Here is a 17,108-nt window from a genome sequence, read left to right on the forward strand (position 1 = left end):
GCTTAGTGAGTGGTTGGATTCGGAAGCTGCCACTAGTACATTATATCTATTGTTCCTCCTTTTTTTTTTGTCTGTCTGTCCACCAGCTTTATCCTAGTACTAAATGACCATTATCGTATCGCTTGAACATAGATTTTTTAATGGGACCTGATCAGAAGCCCAAACATTTTGCAGGTAAAACCTCTGGTAAAACTGTTCATTTTTTCAAGTTGATGTTTATCTCAGCTCAGGACAGATACGTGCAATCAGCCATGTAATGTAACGTTGGTGCAGGCATGACTTGGGAGATTTCTGTTCTGGAACACAGAGTACAATAACACTTTGCAGTAGCTGAAAGTGACAGTACTTTTTGGGTGAAGTTAACTCGCTGTAAGTAATACTAATACATGTACACATGAGTGCAAGTGCAACACATATTTCGTTGAATTTCATCAAACTCAATTGGGAATTCTAAAGGGTTGAGCACCATTATCAAGACTTAAAGGTCATTCAATAAGTATGAATATATTTGAATTTAAATTTGACATCCATCTCAGACTGGACTGAGTTTAGCAGACAGAGACCCTTGAAAGTTCCCCAAACTCCTGTCCAAATTCAAGAAGGCCTCATTTCAAACCAAAGTAAATCGCACACAAATCCCCAGTATGAACCAACTTAGTTAATGGCACTCTCCAGCAAACTCGATCCAGAAATTGAGTTGAGATTCCCACTGGAATTTGCAGGATTTTATTGCCTACCTGTCTTGCTCTTTCCCATCGCAAAATGACCATTATTATTGTATCAATGTGCTTCTCTTTACTCAGAAACTGCAAACTTGTTATTCTGGAGCGTCAACTTCCTCTAATTACCTACCTATATCTACAATTTTAGTAGCCCCTACATGTATGTTCACAACGAATCCGATCAATGTCACAATATAAAGCTGACCACAGACAAATCTGTTGGAAATACAGTGGAGTACGCTTCAACTTCAACCAAAATATGCAGGACCGCCGAATTTTCTTCAGTTTAGCCATGTTTTTTGGGGTCAGAGAAAGTTGCTTGAATATCAATGATAGTGGCTGGCGTAGAGCTGGGAAAGCCATGCTTGTGGCAAGTTTCAATTTTTGACAGTTTATTTTTTTCTCATTTACCTTTTTCGGTAACTGCAGTTTGAACAGCAGGCTGTACACATTGTTCTTTCTCTTGGACATTGTATTGTCAGCTTACTTAACCCTATCCGTACGCCGTGTTTTACTATCGTATCCATACGTCGTGGGGAACTCTGCCATCATTTTCCAAAGAGGAAATTTACTCGTTATTCCGATCATCCATACGCTTTGCATAGCAGTCTGTCAAAATGATTTTTTGAGAAATACTGAAAGTTTCAAAGAAACCTTCATACCAGAAGTTTTCTAAAATGTGAAGAATACAACCCCGGGGGTACAAAATGACCGCAGGGCTTACGGATAGGGTTAATTCGGCCAACAGTCACACAGAACAGACGGAGGAGTAGAGATAGAAGTGAGAAAGAACACCCAATACCGCTGGCATCATGAATTGACCAAATGTCATTATGTGTGTACGGTAGGCCTATTGATGCAAGCGAAAAACTAAGGCAAACAACAGTACACTGGTGATGCCTCTCTCTTCTAGCACCTAACAAATGTGTTCTCAAGAAGCATGTAAGACTTGATGACCTTGTTTACTTGAGGGTTGTTTGAGAAGATGGAGATGCCATAATTCTCAAAAGTCTTTTCAGTTTGTAAATGAGAGCATTTCAGCTAACTGATAGTTTGCTTACAAAGACAAGAAAAAAAATCGAGATTTTCTTTTTGCTTATTGCCGTTTTCAGGTTAACTATATTTGGTTTCAGTGGACTCTACTATATATTATACAGTATAACACGGATAGGTCGAACATAGAAAACATGAAACCACGCATCCACCCAACTGTGCCTGCGGTCCCGGGTTTTTTTTCTTCATCATATCCCTCAAAATCGGACTACAGATCCCACGAACTACCAAGGCCGGTCCCGACGAATTCAAGCTATCCATGTTATCTCTAGATCTACATATCATATTTGTGAAAGTCTGTCACTTTGGCCCCCTAAAACTTCCGAACCACTTCACTTTCGAATTTGACAAAATTAATGGTGGTTCAGAATCATTTAAAGGGTACACAGTTTTATTGGAGGAGCCTGAAGTCACTGTAATTTAATTTTGTTTTCCATTAGTTTCGTTTAGATCTAATCTTTGGAAAATCCGTCATGGTTAACAAGTGAGGTTTCCGTTCACTAGCCGTGCGCAATATTTTCCACACCTTTGAAATTCTGGAGTGTATAACCACGAAAGCCGAATAGAGAATCAATCTATACATCTATTATATAATTTGGCAACTTTGAAATACATGAGACACTTTTCCCATGAAACTACAACAGCTACAGAGTTGAAAGTTCACAAGTACTTGCAAAAAGATAGATAGGTCCCCATGAAGGAGCCCAATTTTTTATTTATTCATTTCCGAAATTTAGAAAAATATTATATTTGACAAAAAGTTCCCATTCTTCTTTGGCCTTTGTGATTATTCCACTGAGAAACGAAACAAATCTGCGTAGCTGTCCTCAACAGCGGAAGTGCTGAAAGTGATATTTCGCGAGGCGCATTTTGTTTTGTTGAGAGTATAGATCTAGACATTTTAATTTTTTGCATCTCTCAAGATTTATTGCTCCTTTTCAGTAGATTGTAAATATAGTAGGCCAATGACTTTCAGTTGATGTTAATGCACCCATCATTGCTTTCATCAAAGGGGGCCCAGCTAGTAGTGCATATCTTTTTGACCCCATATCTTTCTCACCCATTTGATACTTGTAAGGTCTAAGACCAAGCTGTCTTTTCTCTGCATTTTATACCATTACTGTGTCAATACTCTTGAACTTGTTTAACAACAGGACTGAAATGGAAACATGGAATTAAACGACAGAAGAGTGCAAATGACAATGCGCCCTCTATAACATACTGTGCCATGTGGACTTGGAGATAAAAATAAGGTGAACATAACAAAGGGCAGTGTCAGTGGTGTTTTTTAAAATATTTTTGCAAATCAAAAATAGTTATTTATTGAATTTCGATCTGCAGGTATAACAGGTTTTTTCATCAATAGCAGTTGTTAAGTAACTACATCATAAAACTTTGATCCTTCGGTCATCCCGATGCAAAAGAGTATTTTAATGGTTAAAAAACAAACAAAGAATGAATTATTTAACTACGTGCACATTCACTCATCTAAAAAATACCAAATATACTCAGAATGAAGAGAGGTAAAAACCTTGTCTTCTTACGTGGTATTGAAGAAATATCTTCTTCACGTATTAGTAAATATTACAAAGTAAATGTTCTAATTGTCAAAAGACAAAACATGTAGCCAAATAAGTCTTGTCACATGCAGCAGGACACACAGCCAGTACAATTGAGTTCTATCATTTGACATGGAACTAAAACCTGCCAAATGTTTCAATGGAGATTCTAGGGGTGGAATTTTTTTTTTTAAACTAGCTATTGTTTTTAATAGGAAGGGGAAAGGGGCGTATAAGACAAGCTAGTTGACTTGAGTGTGAAGAAAATTGTCAGCACAAGTCTTACTGAAACCACTCAATAGTCTTTCAACTTCAACATACCCATTATATATATCATATGGTATATTCAATTCTTTTTCTTAACAAATTCCTTCTCAGTTCTTTCCTTTAACAATTTCTTTCTCAAAATTTAGACTTGCATCTCATAACAAAGACCTAATTTTTTACTGCTGAGTGCAGTGTGAGAGAAAGACCCAGTCATACGTCACTTTTCAAAATGGTCTATGGCAGAGTCTTACATTCAGCTATCAATTTGGACTTTTAACTTTAACTGAATGAGCTTTTTTCCACAGACACACAATCACCAGTATAGACACTGTCTAAAACACCTTGGGCATCTTCTTTCCAAACACATCATACAGTACAAAGCTCACCCATACACATCAAAATATCAAATGTGCCAATAAAAGCAGTAAAAATGTGTCTAAGAGAAGGTGTACAACCAGCACCATTTATACAGTTGAGCACAGATAACTCAAACATGCAAAACTCGAATTCACGGAGAGCTTGAACAATATACCACTGTACAGCTATATATTTTCCTTGAACTGGCAGTACTGTTTTCTCAAACATCCTCGCAAATGTGTCAAACAACTCATCATGAAAAGCCCAATCAAATTTTTCCTCACAATTATTTTGTCTCGAATTCAAATCATCATGCATGCACAATGAAAAACAATAACAGTAATAACACCCATCATCACTGAGACTGAGAACACAGCGTTTCATGCACCCACCAGGCTCACCCCTGCACGGTGTGATACACACACTGCTGGTATAGAAACGCATGCAGAGTGCTTTAGGCGCTAGAATTTCCTTGACTACAGTCATGTAAGCAAGGGTTGATATTGGGTGGTCAAGGGTGACTGAAGACAGCGCAGTGCTCCACTGGGCCATATAGTGTGTGAATTACCTTAGTGTGTGTGTGGTTGTTTGAATGTGAAGGTATGGATCAAGTGTTAGTTTCATTGTCATGATCATGATCTGATGTAAGTGTAACTTTTCTCTTGTCGTAAGGCTAGTCAGCATCCCTCTTTTCCTTTCTCTCGCTTTGATACCACACAAGGAACAAGCACAACCCATCCTCCTTCTATCCTTTTATAGATTCCCGGTACTTTTCATGATGGCAGTGATTCATTTTCCCACCAAAAGACAGTCACCGTTACTTTGCTTGATTTTTTTCAATATTATTCTAAGTCTTATTTGTCGTATGGGACAGAGCCCTATATAAATGCAATTATTATTTCTATTATTATTATCATTATAATTATTATCACAGTTTACTCAAATAATGAATGTGTCAAACACATTTGTCAACCCCCAACATGTTTTTTTTAGTAGAGGTTTGACGGCGCTCGCAACTGCATAAGGTCATATGAGCGCCAAAAGATTAGAGTTGTTACAAGAGAGTAACAAACACAAAAAAGAAGGAGGACAGATAAGGACGATAGATGTTTAACAGAAAAGAAGAAGCAAATCACACCAGAGCACCCGCCAACCACCCCCCCTCAACCCCAACATGTTTGAACAATCTGTGCTCGACTGTACTTGAAACTGAAGAAATCAAATAATTCACAGGAAATAAAACAACAAACGATAACAATTTAAGGGCAGACCAGCTGTGTACCCACCACATTCTTTTTCCATGACAATTTTCTTCAGACCCACAAGGTCAGAGACAGATGTAATTTATCCAGGTGTCTCTTTGTCCTTGGTTTGGAAACATTATCCTTTATCACACACCATATAGAACATTTCGTGGAAGGATAAATCACCATCTCTGCTAAGTGAACAGCCTGGTTTACATCATGTGTGGCAAGCTGAATAAAATAATGATTCTAGAAGCAACAGCTCGACCCGGGAGCAGAACTGTCTCATGTTCCAAAGTTGCCAACGATATGATCAAATTAAATACTGCACTGAACTATTCCGTTAGGTATTTAGGTCAAAGTAGCTCTAACTTTGTGACAAATTTATCTGTTCCATATGACAGACCCATGTCTCCCGAGAATTTAGCAGCTATTCTTTTACGTCTTCTCAGTCAATTGTTAAAAAAATGGCAGCCATTTTAATATAAACAAATATTGTGTATATATCGCTAACTGGCTGCAACCCCATGTTTGACCAAAAATAAAGATAAAACTAACAAAAGACCAAAAATATACCACCGGATGACCCGTTCAAAGCCCTATAGTTCTCCACCAATGAAAACACGGTATTGAATCACCAATCTTTCCGCAAAGCATTTGAATGCATAGGCGTTCATTTTTTTACTGACCACGAAGGGTTTTGCTTTCCACGACGATTCTCCAGCTCCAGAACAAAGAAACAGCAATCTGAATTCACTGAAACCATGCGCTCAGAAGGTGGCGAGTTGGCTTTCAACTTCCATGTCATTTTCATTACCAAGAACTATACATCTATCACTAAAAAACAAAGCAAGAATAAGAAATAAAAAGAGATACTATATTACACATTATCGTAAGCCAAAATTTTCAATCACATTTTTCTCACAACACTAGTACATGTATTTGTTCTAGCACTTGAGACAATCTGGTCTTCATGACTTGACCTACAGGTGGGTAGCCCTTAGCCTTTATCATCAGATGCTGTACAATACCACAGCAAGCACAAGCTGACAAATATGTGGGCCACACATGATGAGAGCTATTCATTCATACACTCTATCCAAAACAAAAATTCTGTAATTAACTATACTACTGTACCTCAAAGTCAATATGACTACATATATATATAAGTATAAATTGGTGTCCATTATTGGTGACATAAGTACACTAGAAGCAACTTTCACGAACTTTCAAAACCACTTACTCTCACACACACACACAAATTCCTAAAGATCTTTTTGAATAAAAATAGTTGACATCAGAGGTGCAAAAAGGCAAGAGCATTCACGTGTATAAGTTAAAAATTAATGCCCTGTCACTTCAAATAATAGAGATGTGGTTCTACAAGAAGTAGGTGGGTAGACATTACACCACAATCAAAGACAACTTATTCTTAATTACATTCTACAGTAACTATGCCCACTCATTTATTCAACTTCCTGTGCATTAAGCAACCATCTAAAGGCCAAGGCTGACTGCTGACATTTGCTCTAACACTTTTTTCTCACTAGAAACAGAAACAAGAATCTAATGCCAAATATCAGACATATTTTTCATCATTAATTCATTGCCAACCAAATACCACCAATCCTGTTGGGGAAAGAGGGTAAAAGGGTATTGTCTGGCTGGTATCGGCTAGGTTGGAAGAAAAACGCATAACTTTTAGACATGTGTAAGTACATGCTCTAAACCATATCAAAATAAAATTTAAAAACCCATCAATTGAACAGCCCCTCCACCCAAAAAAATAAATTTCAATTTTCAACTTTTTCGTTAACACTGTTATGGAGGATTTTTTGGGTCAAAAGGCCCCAATATCTGAAAAATCATTTAATAAAAGTCCTTTTTAAGACAATTTGACTTCATGTCTTTGATTTGTTCCCTGAAGAATAATTAGAGATGTTAGTTGGTATGGAGTGCTGGAAATCCCCAATTCTTGTTAGAGAGGTCATATCATAGTGTGTCCATCAAACATGACCAGGAAAACAATAGGCAAGACAGGCATGGGGAAACTAAATAAAACAAAGCTTGAAGCCTTCTCCAAGACTTCCATTTGAACTTTTTGAAAAGTCCTTCAGTATTTGTTTGTTTTTACGCACACACACACACACACACACACACACACACACAAATAAAAATCCCCAGTCTGTACATCGTTAGGGTCATTCCACAAAAGCTTAATTCATTTCATGAAGTTTTGTGAAAATTAAAGAAAAAGAGAGCAGACAGATCAGAACCATCACTTGGGCATTCATCGTTTTTTAATTCAAAACTAGGAAGAAAATAACAAAACAGAATGAAACTATATTGTAAGATTACTAAAGATACTCCTTGACCTCTTTATTCGAATTTATATAACTGAATTATGTCAAAACTCCAAGGAACTGATTTGAACAATTATGGAATGAATGACACTTACGAAATACAACTAAAGGAGAAAATATTTGTGACAACTGTATGCATGTACACGGTTGCATATATATATAACGAACAACCACGCTACCAAGTTTCAACCAGTCCTTCTCACACAAGAGAGATTATTCTATAACACATAAATAACAATCACAATTATATTCATTTGTAAAACATGTTTACAAAGCATAGAGTGAATCGTCGGGTACGTCTGGGATATTTTTCAAGACCTGTTCCCTGAAAACTATGTAAAAACTATGTAAAAGTCATAGCTCAATGTAGTAACTTCAGAACGGAATAATTAAAAAAGCAAGAGCTTCTTTTTATATTTGAGTTGGAGTTTCTCAATTTTAGTGAAAAAAATGATTCTTCATCTTGCCTCTTAAAACTAAAAACATTTCTCTATTCAATTGGTAACATTTAATACATACCATGAACTTCCAAACATATATCTCTGTATGAGTTTTCTAGAACCTTTCCCTCACATTATGTAATGGCGAATTTTAGGAAATGAATAAAACTCTTTGATTTTGAGGAAAACTAAAAAGGAAAGTTAAGAAATTTATTGGAAAATCAAGATGTTAGTATAACACAATCTATCAGTTCAGGGATGGAGGAGCCCCTATTGACCAGGTAACCTCAATGGAAGGCCATTTTGTTTGAAGACACAGAGCCATAGGCGAGGTGTCACAGATAAACTGGGTGTCAATTTCATCAGCCAGTTTAGCACGACCCTCCACAAACATCACCTGGAAAGGAGAATAAAAAGAAAAATAATAAAATACCACACTCACTGACCCCTTAGGGATGAAGAGTTTGAATTATTACGATATACATAAATATGTGTATAAAATAATGTTAAAAAGGTACATATTGCACATTCTCCTGTGAATCACAGACAATCAACACACAAAAATGCTAGTGCAATGCGCTGTTGCTATGGTTATCATGACTTGCACAAGCCACACCCTAATGACCACCCACAAAATTTGATGAGACAGACATATGTAGGACTCCAAAATGCGTCCATCCTCTGTAGAGTATCCATTTCCGGGTAGTTCTCTATGGTGTGCCCTTTTCCTATTTAGCACACCATTTACATCACATTCCACATACACTCTTTCGTTCCAGCGTTCAAGTTGCACACCCAAGAATAGTTTAAAATTTTATTTTTCTAATCACTGCCCCCCCCCCCCCCCCCCCCCCGCCCCCCAAAAGAAAACATAAACCCATTTTAATTAGATTCACGGCAGTCCTGAGCCTGCAACAGCCTCAAGTTGGGACCTAAGGAGGTCTTATACTGCCACTTTTCTCCTCGACAATGGGTGGCCATCTTACACAAGTTCGACTGTATTTTAACCCTCCAAGTGTCGTGACGGACGATCATCAGTCGTCAGGGTCGCTTCTGTGGTGTCACGGCCGATCGACGATATGCCACAGAAACTTGCAAATAAAAGGGCAAACACGAATGTTCACAAGTGTCAATTTTTGAACCGGCCGACCACTCATTCCCACCGCGAGGGGCTTTGGTTTCCTCGGCGATTCTCCAGCTCCTGATAATCGGACATATAAACAACTTACACCATTGTAACGAGGAAAAGCTGAACTTCTACAAGGTGTATGGCATTTGGTGTTTTATAGCGAAAGAGCAAAGAAACAGGGATCTGAATTACCCCGATTTCACCGATACCACACGCTCTTTCACGCTACCTAGTAAGATAGCAACAGAGCTAATTGTAAGCCCTAAACTAGCAAAGAAAACAACCAAAGTGAAACAACACATGCGGTATCCATTAATGGTTTTGTAGAGCATTATCGAGAACAACACACCTTTCCTTCTGTACAAGACTGTGGTAGAGCATTATGGTGGTACACACTGAAAGACTGAACTTGCTCTGTAGGCTCCTCTGGGAAAAACTCCTCCATAAAGCTGTTCCTTGTAATTATACCCAACTCCTCCGCATCTAGCTTGATCCTCATTATGTCAACGCTGGGAACAAAACTGGGCTGGTTATAACAGTAAACAAATAGACATTTCTGAAGATTCAACAAACAATAAATTTTACATTAGGATCAGCCCTGAGGCAATTTCAGATACAATTATGGGGTATTTTGGATAAAAACTTCATAACACTCAATTGTGATTTAGTCCTTAAAATCACCAGGAAATACAGACATGCAATGGATATTTCAGTGAGCATAAGACTCAAAAGAAAAACTTGAAATGATGAAATGAAGCTGATCCACTCAAGAGAAGCCTACATCAATCATCAATTGGAAAAACATCTATTGCAAATCTAATTCCTAAAATTTATTCTTAAACTCTGTCATCTTTGAACATTTGGTGGTGACAGTTTCTTGGACTGACACAAATACTGTTTGTTTCTCATACACAAAAATCAACAGGAAAAAACATAGCCTTGTATTGTAATATCCTAGACTATGCAATCTGACCTATTTCCGGTTCATTAGGGAGCACACCATAAAAGCAAAATGAATGGCAAAGTGGGGGAAGGGTTCCACACACACCCAGCTACGGCAAGATGGGTGTTTAGCCCTTGATGGGTTAATGGCACGCCCTGATATGTGTATGCTTTGCAGAAAAATTTTGATAGAGCAAAGAGCACGGGCCATGACAGTGTGCTGTCTGGGAGTACAAGTCTAAGGGAGGAAAGAACACTGAAGAAATCAAATTCAAAAGTCAAACACATACTATTCTTTCTCTGAGACTAGATCAAGGGCTCTCATGACATCGTCTAGTAATGACGAAGAGATGAAACCATTGCCTGTTGAATAGAAAGCAAACGTCAGGGGGAGATTTAGAAAAAAAATTATACACAGAAAAACAACAAAATAGCCCACACACATCCTCTGCAACTCAGGTATTGATAAATACAACTTGGTAAAGCAAAAAGAAGCTTCCAGTATTTCTATATTGGGTATTTGTTAAGTCTTAAAGCAATTTTTATTGCAAAAACCTGAACAAATTTGTTAAGTCGTAAAGCAATTTTTATTGCAAAAACCTGAACAAATTTGTTAAGTCGTAAAGCAATTTTTATTGCAAAAACCTGAACAAATTTGTTAAGTCGTAAAGCGATTTTTATTGCAAAAACCTGTACAAATTTCTACCCCTTACTTTACTTAGCATACATGCCTCTTCACAAACAGTAAGTATCCATTATTTTGCATTCCAAAATAGTTGCTCGCGATGACTTCAAAATCTATGTGAGCCAGACACTGTCTAAATTTACAAACAGCACAGCAGGACCAAAACCAGGCTCACAGTCTGAGAGGTCAAGCAGTAATGGATGTAGACTGGTTGTGTTCTCAGTATACCAACCACAGCACGGACAAGAAAAACCTCTAACAAAGGTGTCATGACACTGTAGAATTAGGCGCTAGTCAATTTTTGGGCATATAGAGTTATTAACATCATCTTAAATCTTGTTCATTTTTCTTGCATTTGGCAACAAAAACCCCCCCATCTATCTTAAAAAGAAGTCGAGATTTGCAATTGAAGGAGGGGGGTCACCAAGGCTGCCTCCAGCACAACACTGGTAAAGAAGAATTAATACTGATCTTTTCTTGTCACAAACCAACCAGAATACATGCACGAGCTAGTGTCTAGTAGCCGCATCAAACCTTCCTGTAAAGAAAGAAGCTCTAGAGTTCAACCACACCAAAACTGATCAGACATGCCACTTGTATCTATTGTGCTACTTCTTCAATGACAAGTTTGGCTATGCTAAAAATAGATCACTGACATTAAAGTCTAACCTTTTTTCTTTCAATTTCAAGGGAGAAAAGTACATCAGAGCAATCAGAATTTACTTTCCCTGCCACTTCCGCTAACAGAATGTGAACACTAGAAGGTTACTAAGTGCACAACAAGTTGAACAAATGGGCAGCCATTGATAACGAAGAATATACAGCAAAATTGGTTAAATAAATGAGGAAGTAAACATTTTACATTCCGGGACTGCACACTTGGGAGTTACAGTTGCTTAGTGGTAGTACGAGAACCCCGGCTCACAATTATGTCAAACAGATCTGCAGGTTACATTGTGTTTTGAGGGTGAAAAATTGATGAATTAATGTTTGCATGTATTGTGCTTGCCACTGGAAGTCAAATTTCCCTGCAAGGATGGATCAAAGAGGAATTCTATTCTTATTTATGAATTTCTATTTCCACTCACCCTCTGGGTCAAACTGAGCAAATATAAGGTTTGCATTTCTTCCTGGAGTTTCCTTCACCACAAGGCTCTCTGTCTGTAAGGTTTTTTAAAAAAAGATATATCGTCATTTTCTCATTTTTCATTAAACTAAGCATGTTTTGTAAGTTGCTTTCATTTTGAGTAACTTAACCTTTAAATGAAACATCATTTCATACTATCAACTGCTTCTCTGTAGAAGGATTTTAAAAATACATGACACCACCTTTCATGAAAATGACATCTCCACATCCCTAGTATTAAATACCAATGAAGCAGATACACATTTAGAATGCTCATATTAACAACATTGAGAGCATGAACGAAAATTGTTAGACTGAAAAGATAAAATATATTCTATTGCCATTCTTTAAAACTTGGAAAATTCTTTCAGAGAAAACCCATTACTGATGGATGAAGATAAAAATGCATAAAAAGGAATTAACTTACCGTTGAAAACAAAACTGTAAGATGTGTCTCACTTCCTAACAGCCACACAGGAAACTTTGGATTCTTGTAATACCATCCAACCTACATGACATACATGACAAAGTTCAAGAAATTCTAAAGTAGCTATTAATCAAGTCATTTTATATTAAGGAGTCAAGTACAAAACAAGGACATGACGGACTTTTAAAATACCCCCCCCCCCCTCCCTTTAAAAAAAAAAACGAATGAAAAAACTAATGACTTTCAAGAGTGTTAACATCTGCAGTAAGTAGTGAGTCCCAAAAACATGCAGTTGTACTTTCTTAAACTTTCAGTGTGTTGTTGAAAAAAAATGAGCCTGTGAAAAACAAAAATAAACCCATCACAAAAAAGGAATTTTCCTTTTCGCAGAAATTTATTTTTGTCAATGCACCCCCCCCCCCTCCCCAATTCCTCCTACTATTTTAAAGCACTGCATACTCATCCTAATATGAGTTCCAAAGGACAAATGCATCTTACCTCACAATATCGCATGTGCTCTAGCAGGGTGAGAAACCCTATCGTAGGCTGCTGAAGTAGACCTCTGAGTTCTGTTCAACGAAAGACAAAAAGTTATGAACAGTGAGCAAAACAGAGGAACAGATAGTGGGTGGTTGGCGGGTGCTCTGGTGTGGTTTGCTTCTTCTTTCCCATCAAACACCTATCGTCTTTATCTTCCCTTCTTCTTTTTTATGTTTGTTACTCTCTTGTAACACCTCTAATCTTCTGGCACTCATATGACCTTATGCAGTTGCGAGCGTCGTAAAACTTTTACTAAAACTAAAACTAACCGGATAGTTTCCCTTTACAAACATGATACAGATGATCAAATCACACGTGTTTAAAGAGCTTTGGGTCCTTCAATATCCTGTTGAAGTCTTGGCAGTGGTATATGAGTGAAATATTCCTTTCATCGCTATAAGTAAGTATGCAATACTGGGCAAGAAAGGCAATCACCAGGTGAGGCCGACAAAAATGAGTAAAATTAACTCTTGTATCTTTCTTACCATTCTGGTTAACTTTTAAAATTTGATATGCTCACAAATTGCCATCCTTAATCTTTAATATGAACAAGTAAAAAATAAGTATGAATTACAAGTGTTACAGCTGGGCATCGAATCGGCTTTTGAGTCTTGATGACATGGAATCATCGAATCTCCACAACCCATACATTATCAAAACATGAGTGTTCCTCTCGTAAAGCATCAATTTTAGTGAGCATGTCATGTCAATACCTCTTCATATATTCAAACTAATGTTTCTTTCTGCATATTTTTAATGGGCCAATCTCAACTCAAAGTTCTTAAAAATCTAAATTATAAACTTTGAAAGGCTTTTTTCCAACCGATTTTACCAAAACACTCCAGTTAGAAATTAACAGCAGAACAGTTTATCCATTTTGCTATAAATATATGTGAACAGCTTTGGGATAAGTTTGCGTCAAATAATGCGTTGACAGTGACTGAGCGAATTGACAGGCGAGAATCATGCATATGCATCATCTACGTAAATTATTTTGAAGATTGAAGAGATGAATGCATTAATGTTTGATCTGATTTTTAAATACTAAGTAAAAGACCTTTGCTTTGTCTTTAATTTGATGTATATAATGTGTATCCATTAGAGACAGGTGATTTTTTGTGCAAATTAAAATTTTCTGCCCATTCTTACATCATTTATAGATATTTTGAAGACCAAGGATACACATACAATGATATTTGGTCTGATTATTTTTATTTCATGCTAAAGAGCTCTTTTTTCTCTTTAATACGATGTATATAATGTGTATCAGTCAATCATAGGTTAATTTTTGTGACATCTTCAAGTTGATGAAATTATGTCAATTTTGCCTCCCTTTAGCAAAAGCAGGCTCTTTTTGATGCTTCGTTCCCTTTAAATATTAGATGTCTGTTAAAGCATTTAGCTCAATATGTGCACCAGTAACTCTTGACTGAAGATGTTTGGTTTGAGCAGCAGAATTCCTTGTGTTCAGTAAATCTGGCATCAAAATGCTCAGAACAAAATGTTGTTTTGATTTATGGGTTAATTTTTCTCTCAAGATCAATATGAACATTTCATTTAGCATTGGGTACCTACTTCGAACGGGCTTTCTCTGCCAAGGCAAAAACTCCATTGAGAGCATTGCCTAAAATACAAATTAATATTATATTGCCTTATTACCACTTGTCACAGGGGAGACAATGAACCAGGAAGCAAGAAAAACTTTTGAAAGACAACAAGGTGTAAAAGAGACCAAAACAATAGCAACAGTATCACTTACTCAAGCCGGAGATTTCTTTATCATTGTCCCACACATTGGAAGTGGCATGTGATGTGAGCAGCAAGTTGATCAAGCTTTGACTGTAGATAAAGAAAGTAAACCCTGTCTGTGTCAAAACACAATTTCAGGTAAAGTGGAAAGGGGGGGGGGGGATGGTGAAGCCCTAAAACACAACACACAAGACTCAAAGTAATAATAAATGTCATATATTTCAAGCACTGTACAGTCTTCTCCCACATATGTCCGGTTTTGTTGACCATCTGATTTTCTTCTTTTTTTTTCTTTCTTTTCAGTTTTCCCACTCATCCTTGTTAGGTTCTTGACAAAATGTGACTTATATGTGCAACTTGGCAGCAACACGGTGTATAACTAAATAGCGTCAACACAAAATTTTGCATGGTCATTCAACATAGTGTCTTTTTTTGTGAAGGTAGGGTGCAGATATTGCTTCCAGTCTTGATGCAAATTCAAGCAGCTACAACAACTCTGAATTAACCCTGGTATTTTTTTTTGTCTCATCATTCTGAATCACCACTTCAAGTTACCTAGAGGAAACAACAAAAGGACAGACACCAGACACATGCACGGACTCTCTCTCTCTCTCTCTCTCTCCCTCTCCCTCTCCCTCTCCCTCTCTCTCTCTCTCTCTCTCTCTCTCTCTCTCTCTCTCTCTCTCTCTCTCACACACACACACACAGACACACACACACAGAAACACACGAGAAACATACAAAAAGCATCTCTTACCTCCCATGTCCATAGATACCATCAATAAGAGGTTCTGAAGGGTCCTCCACTTCATTTTTTATTTGCTCGATTCCCTAAACATGAAGAATAAAATTGAGAAGCAAATTCTTATAACAATGTATACTGTATAAAAAGGACAGGGGGGAAAAAGGACAGAAAAAAATGCTCCTGAAACCACTCTATTTCTCCACGATGCGATTTTTTTCCTTTTCACTTGTTGATAAAAGTAAAGATTTAAAATTGTTTATCATTGCATACAGGACACTCAGTGACGAAAGCAATTTAAGTAGAATTCTTACGTAAAGACATAACAGAATATCTATCTGCAAAAAAACAGCAGTAAATTAAATGTTGAAAACATTAATATGCACTATAGAAGGTCAGTATTGTTTGAGCTAGATTTCCGAGTTTTACTGACCTAAAAATAGAGTGATCCCATTTTTACAGGATCAAATGTTAAGGACCTCAAAGGCGACATTATAATGAGGTTTCATTGTATTTGAGCCAAATAAGGCTTTGATGCTATCAGTTCAGACAGCATCATGTTTTGGCTTCAGTAAGAGTTTTACAGTACTTGCAATACAATTAGGTTATATAAGTGCCGAAGATTCGAGGTGTTACAAGAGAGAAACAAACAGAAAAAAGGAGAGATAAGGTTGACAGATGTTTGATATGACAGAAGGAGCAAAACATATCAGAGCACCCGCTCACCACCCACCAGACTGCTTTAGTCAGCTTCGTGGGTAATAAGCAGGCAATAAAATGATAAATTCCCCACAAAAGTAGCCACCCCTAACTGAACATACCTTTGTGCATAATATAGAATACAAGTAAAGTAAAACACCATAACAGGAATGCAATTGTGGCAACATTTGTTTGAGAAGAGTTCTCAGATCTGTCAGATCATTGCAGCAGCAGTATCTGTTGATTCAAAAGAACAAAATAAATAACTGATAGAGACAAATTCCAAGATATAATTTGTAGTTTGTACATTTACTACTATTTGTATCAAATCTCAAATAGTCTGGGAAGTCTGAATGTTTTACTGCTATACTGACTTTTCCACCTCAAGAATTACCATTTTTTGGCTGAATCTGTAATATTCTTTGAACACAGACACAGTAGTTGGAAGAGATCTAAATGCAGTTGGCAGAGATCTGAATCTAATTTTTTTTCTTTTCTGATTTCTTACACTTAGTTACAAACCTTGTTCATTTTAAGATGTTGTTTAGTAAATAAATAAGGCAATAAATAGGTGACACAAAAGCAAGACAGGAACATGTGTTTCTATATTTACAGATGAGTCATTATGACTACTCTAGGGTATTGAATAGGCATCCCCCTCCCACTTAATAATTTTTTTGCACACTCCCCCCTCCCTCCGCTCCTTAGTCCATTAGTCCATACCCCCCTTTATTATTTTCCAGCTTGCCACGACTGATGATCATGTGAAACATTATATCTAGAATCTAGATATCGGAATGAAACTTCTTTTTTTTTTTTTGTAAATGGCAAACTGCCCTCAGTATTAGTACCGGTACCAGGTTGGCTACCTCAATTTTCAGTGCATTTTAAAAAGTTTTGTTATATTTTTCAATTAAACTGGTTTGTTCCTGAAAGGAAAACGTCACAGTAACTTACCAAAATCACTAAAATATCACGATCTCATGTTCTTTTATTCACTGAAGGTGAAATAAAACAGATTTGTTCCTACTAGTGCAGGGGTATGGGATTGAATGTGCCACCCC

At 37.0% G+C, this 17,108-nt stretch overlaps 1 protein-coding gene across 1 annotated transcript in view; it reads right to left on the minus strand.

Annotated features, from left to right (window-relative positions):
* Positions 1 to 7,342: 7,342 nt before the first annotated feature.
* The window catches only part of LOC101845326 (ubiquitin carboxyl-terminal hydrolase MINDY-3), a 17,415-nt gene continuing 7,649 nt past the window's right edge, over positions 7,343 to 17,108 (minus strand). Inside the window, exons 4-12 of the mRNA XM_013082548.2 lie at positions 16,167 to 16,281; positions 15,361 to 15,434; positions 14,614 to 14,693; positions 12,813 to 12,883; positions 12,315 to 12,395; positions 11,850 to 11,922; positions 10,367 to 10,439; positions 9,484 to 9,643; positions 7,343 to 8,402 (exon numbers count right to left, since the gene is read on the minus strand). Coding sequence (XP_012938002.1) covers positions 8,253 to 8,402; positions 9,484 to 9,643; positions 10,367 to 10,439; positions 11,850 to 11,922; positions 12,315 to 12,395; positions 12,813 to 12,883; positions 14,614 to 14,693; positions 15,361 to 15,434; positions 16,167 to 16,281 — 877 coding nt within the window. The 3' untranslated portion in view covers positions 7,343 to 8,252. The remainder of the gene's footprint in view (positions 8,403 to 9,483; positions 9,644 to 10,366; positions 10,440 to 11,849; positions 11,923 to 12,314; positions 12,396 to 12,812; positions 12,884 to 14,613; positions 14,694 to 15,360; positions 15,435 to 16,166; positions 16,282 to 17,108) is intronic.

This window comes from Aplysia californica, unplaced genomic scaffold (genome assembly GCF_000002075.1).
Source record: "Aplysia californica isolate F4 #8 unplaced genomic scaffold, AplCal3.0 scaffold00180, whole genome shotgun sequence".
Taxonomy (NCBI): Eukaryota; Metazoa; Mollusca; class Gastropoda; order Aplysiida; family Aplysiidae; genus Aplysia; species Aplysia californica.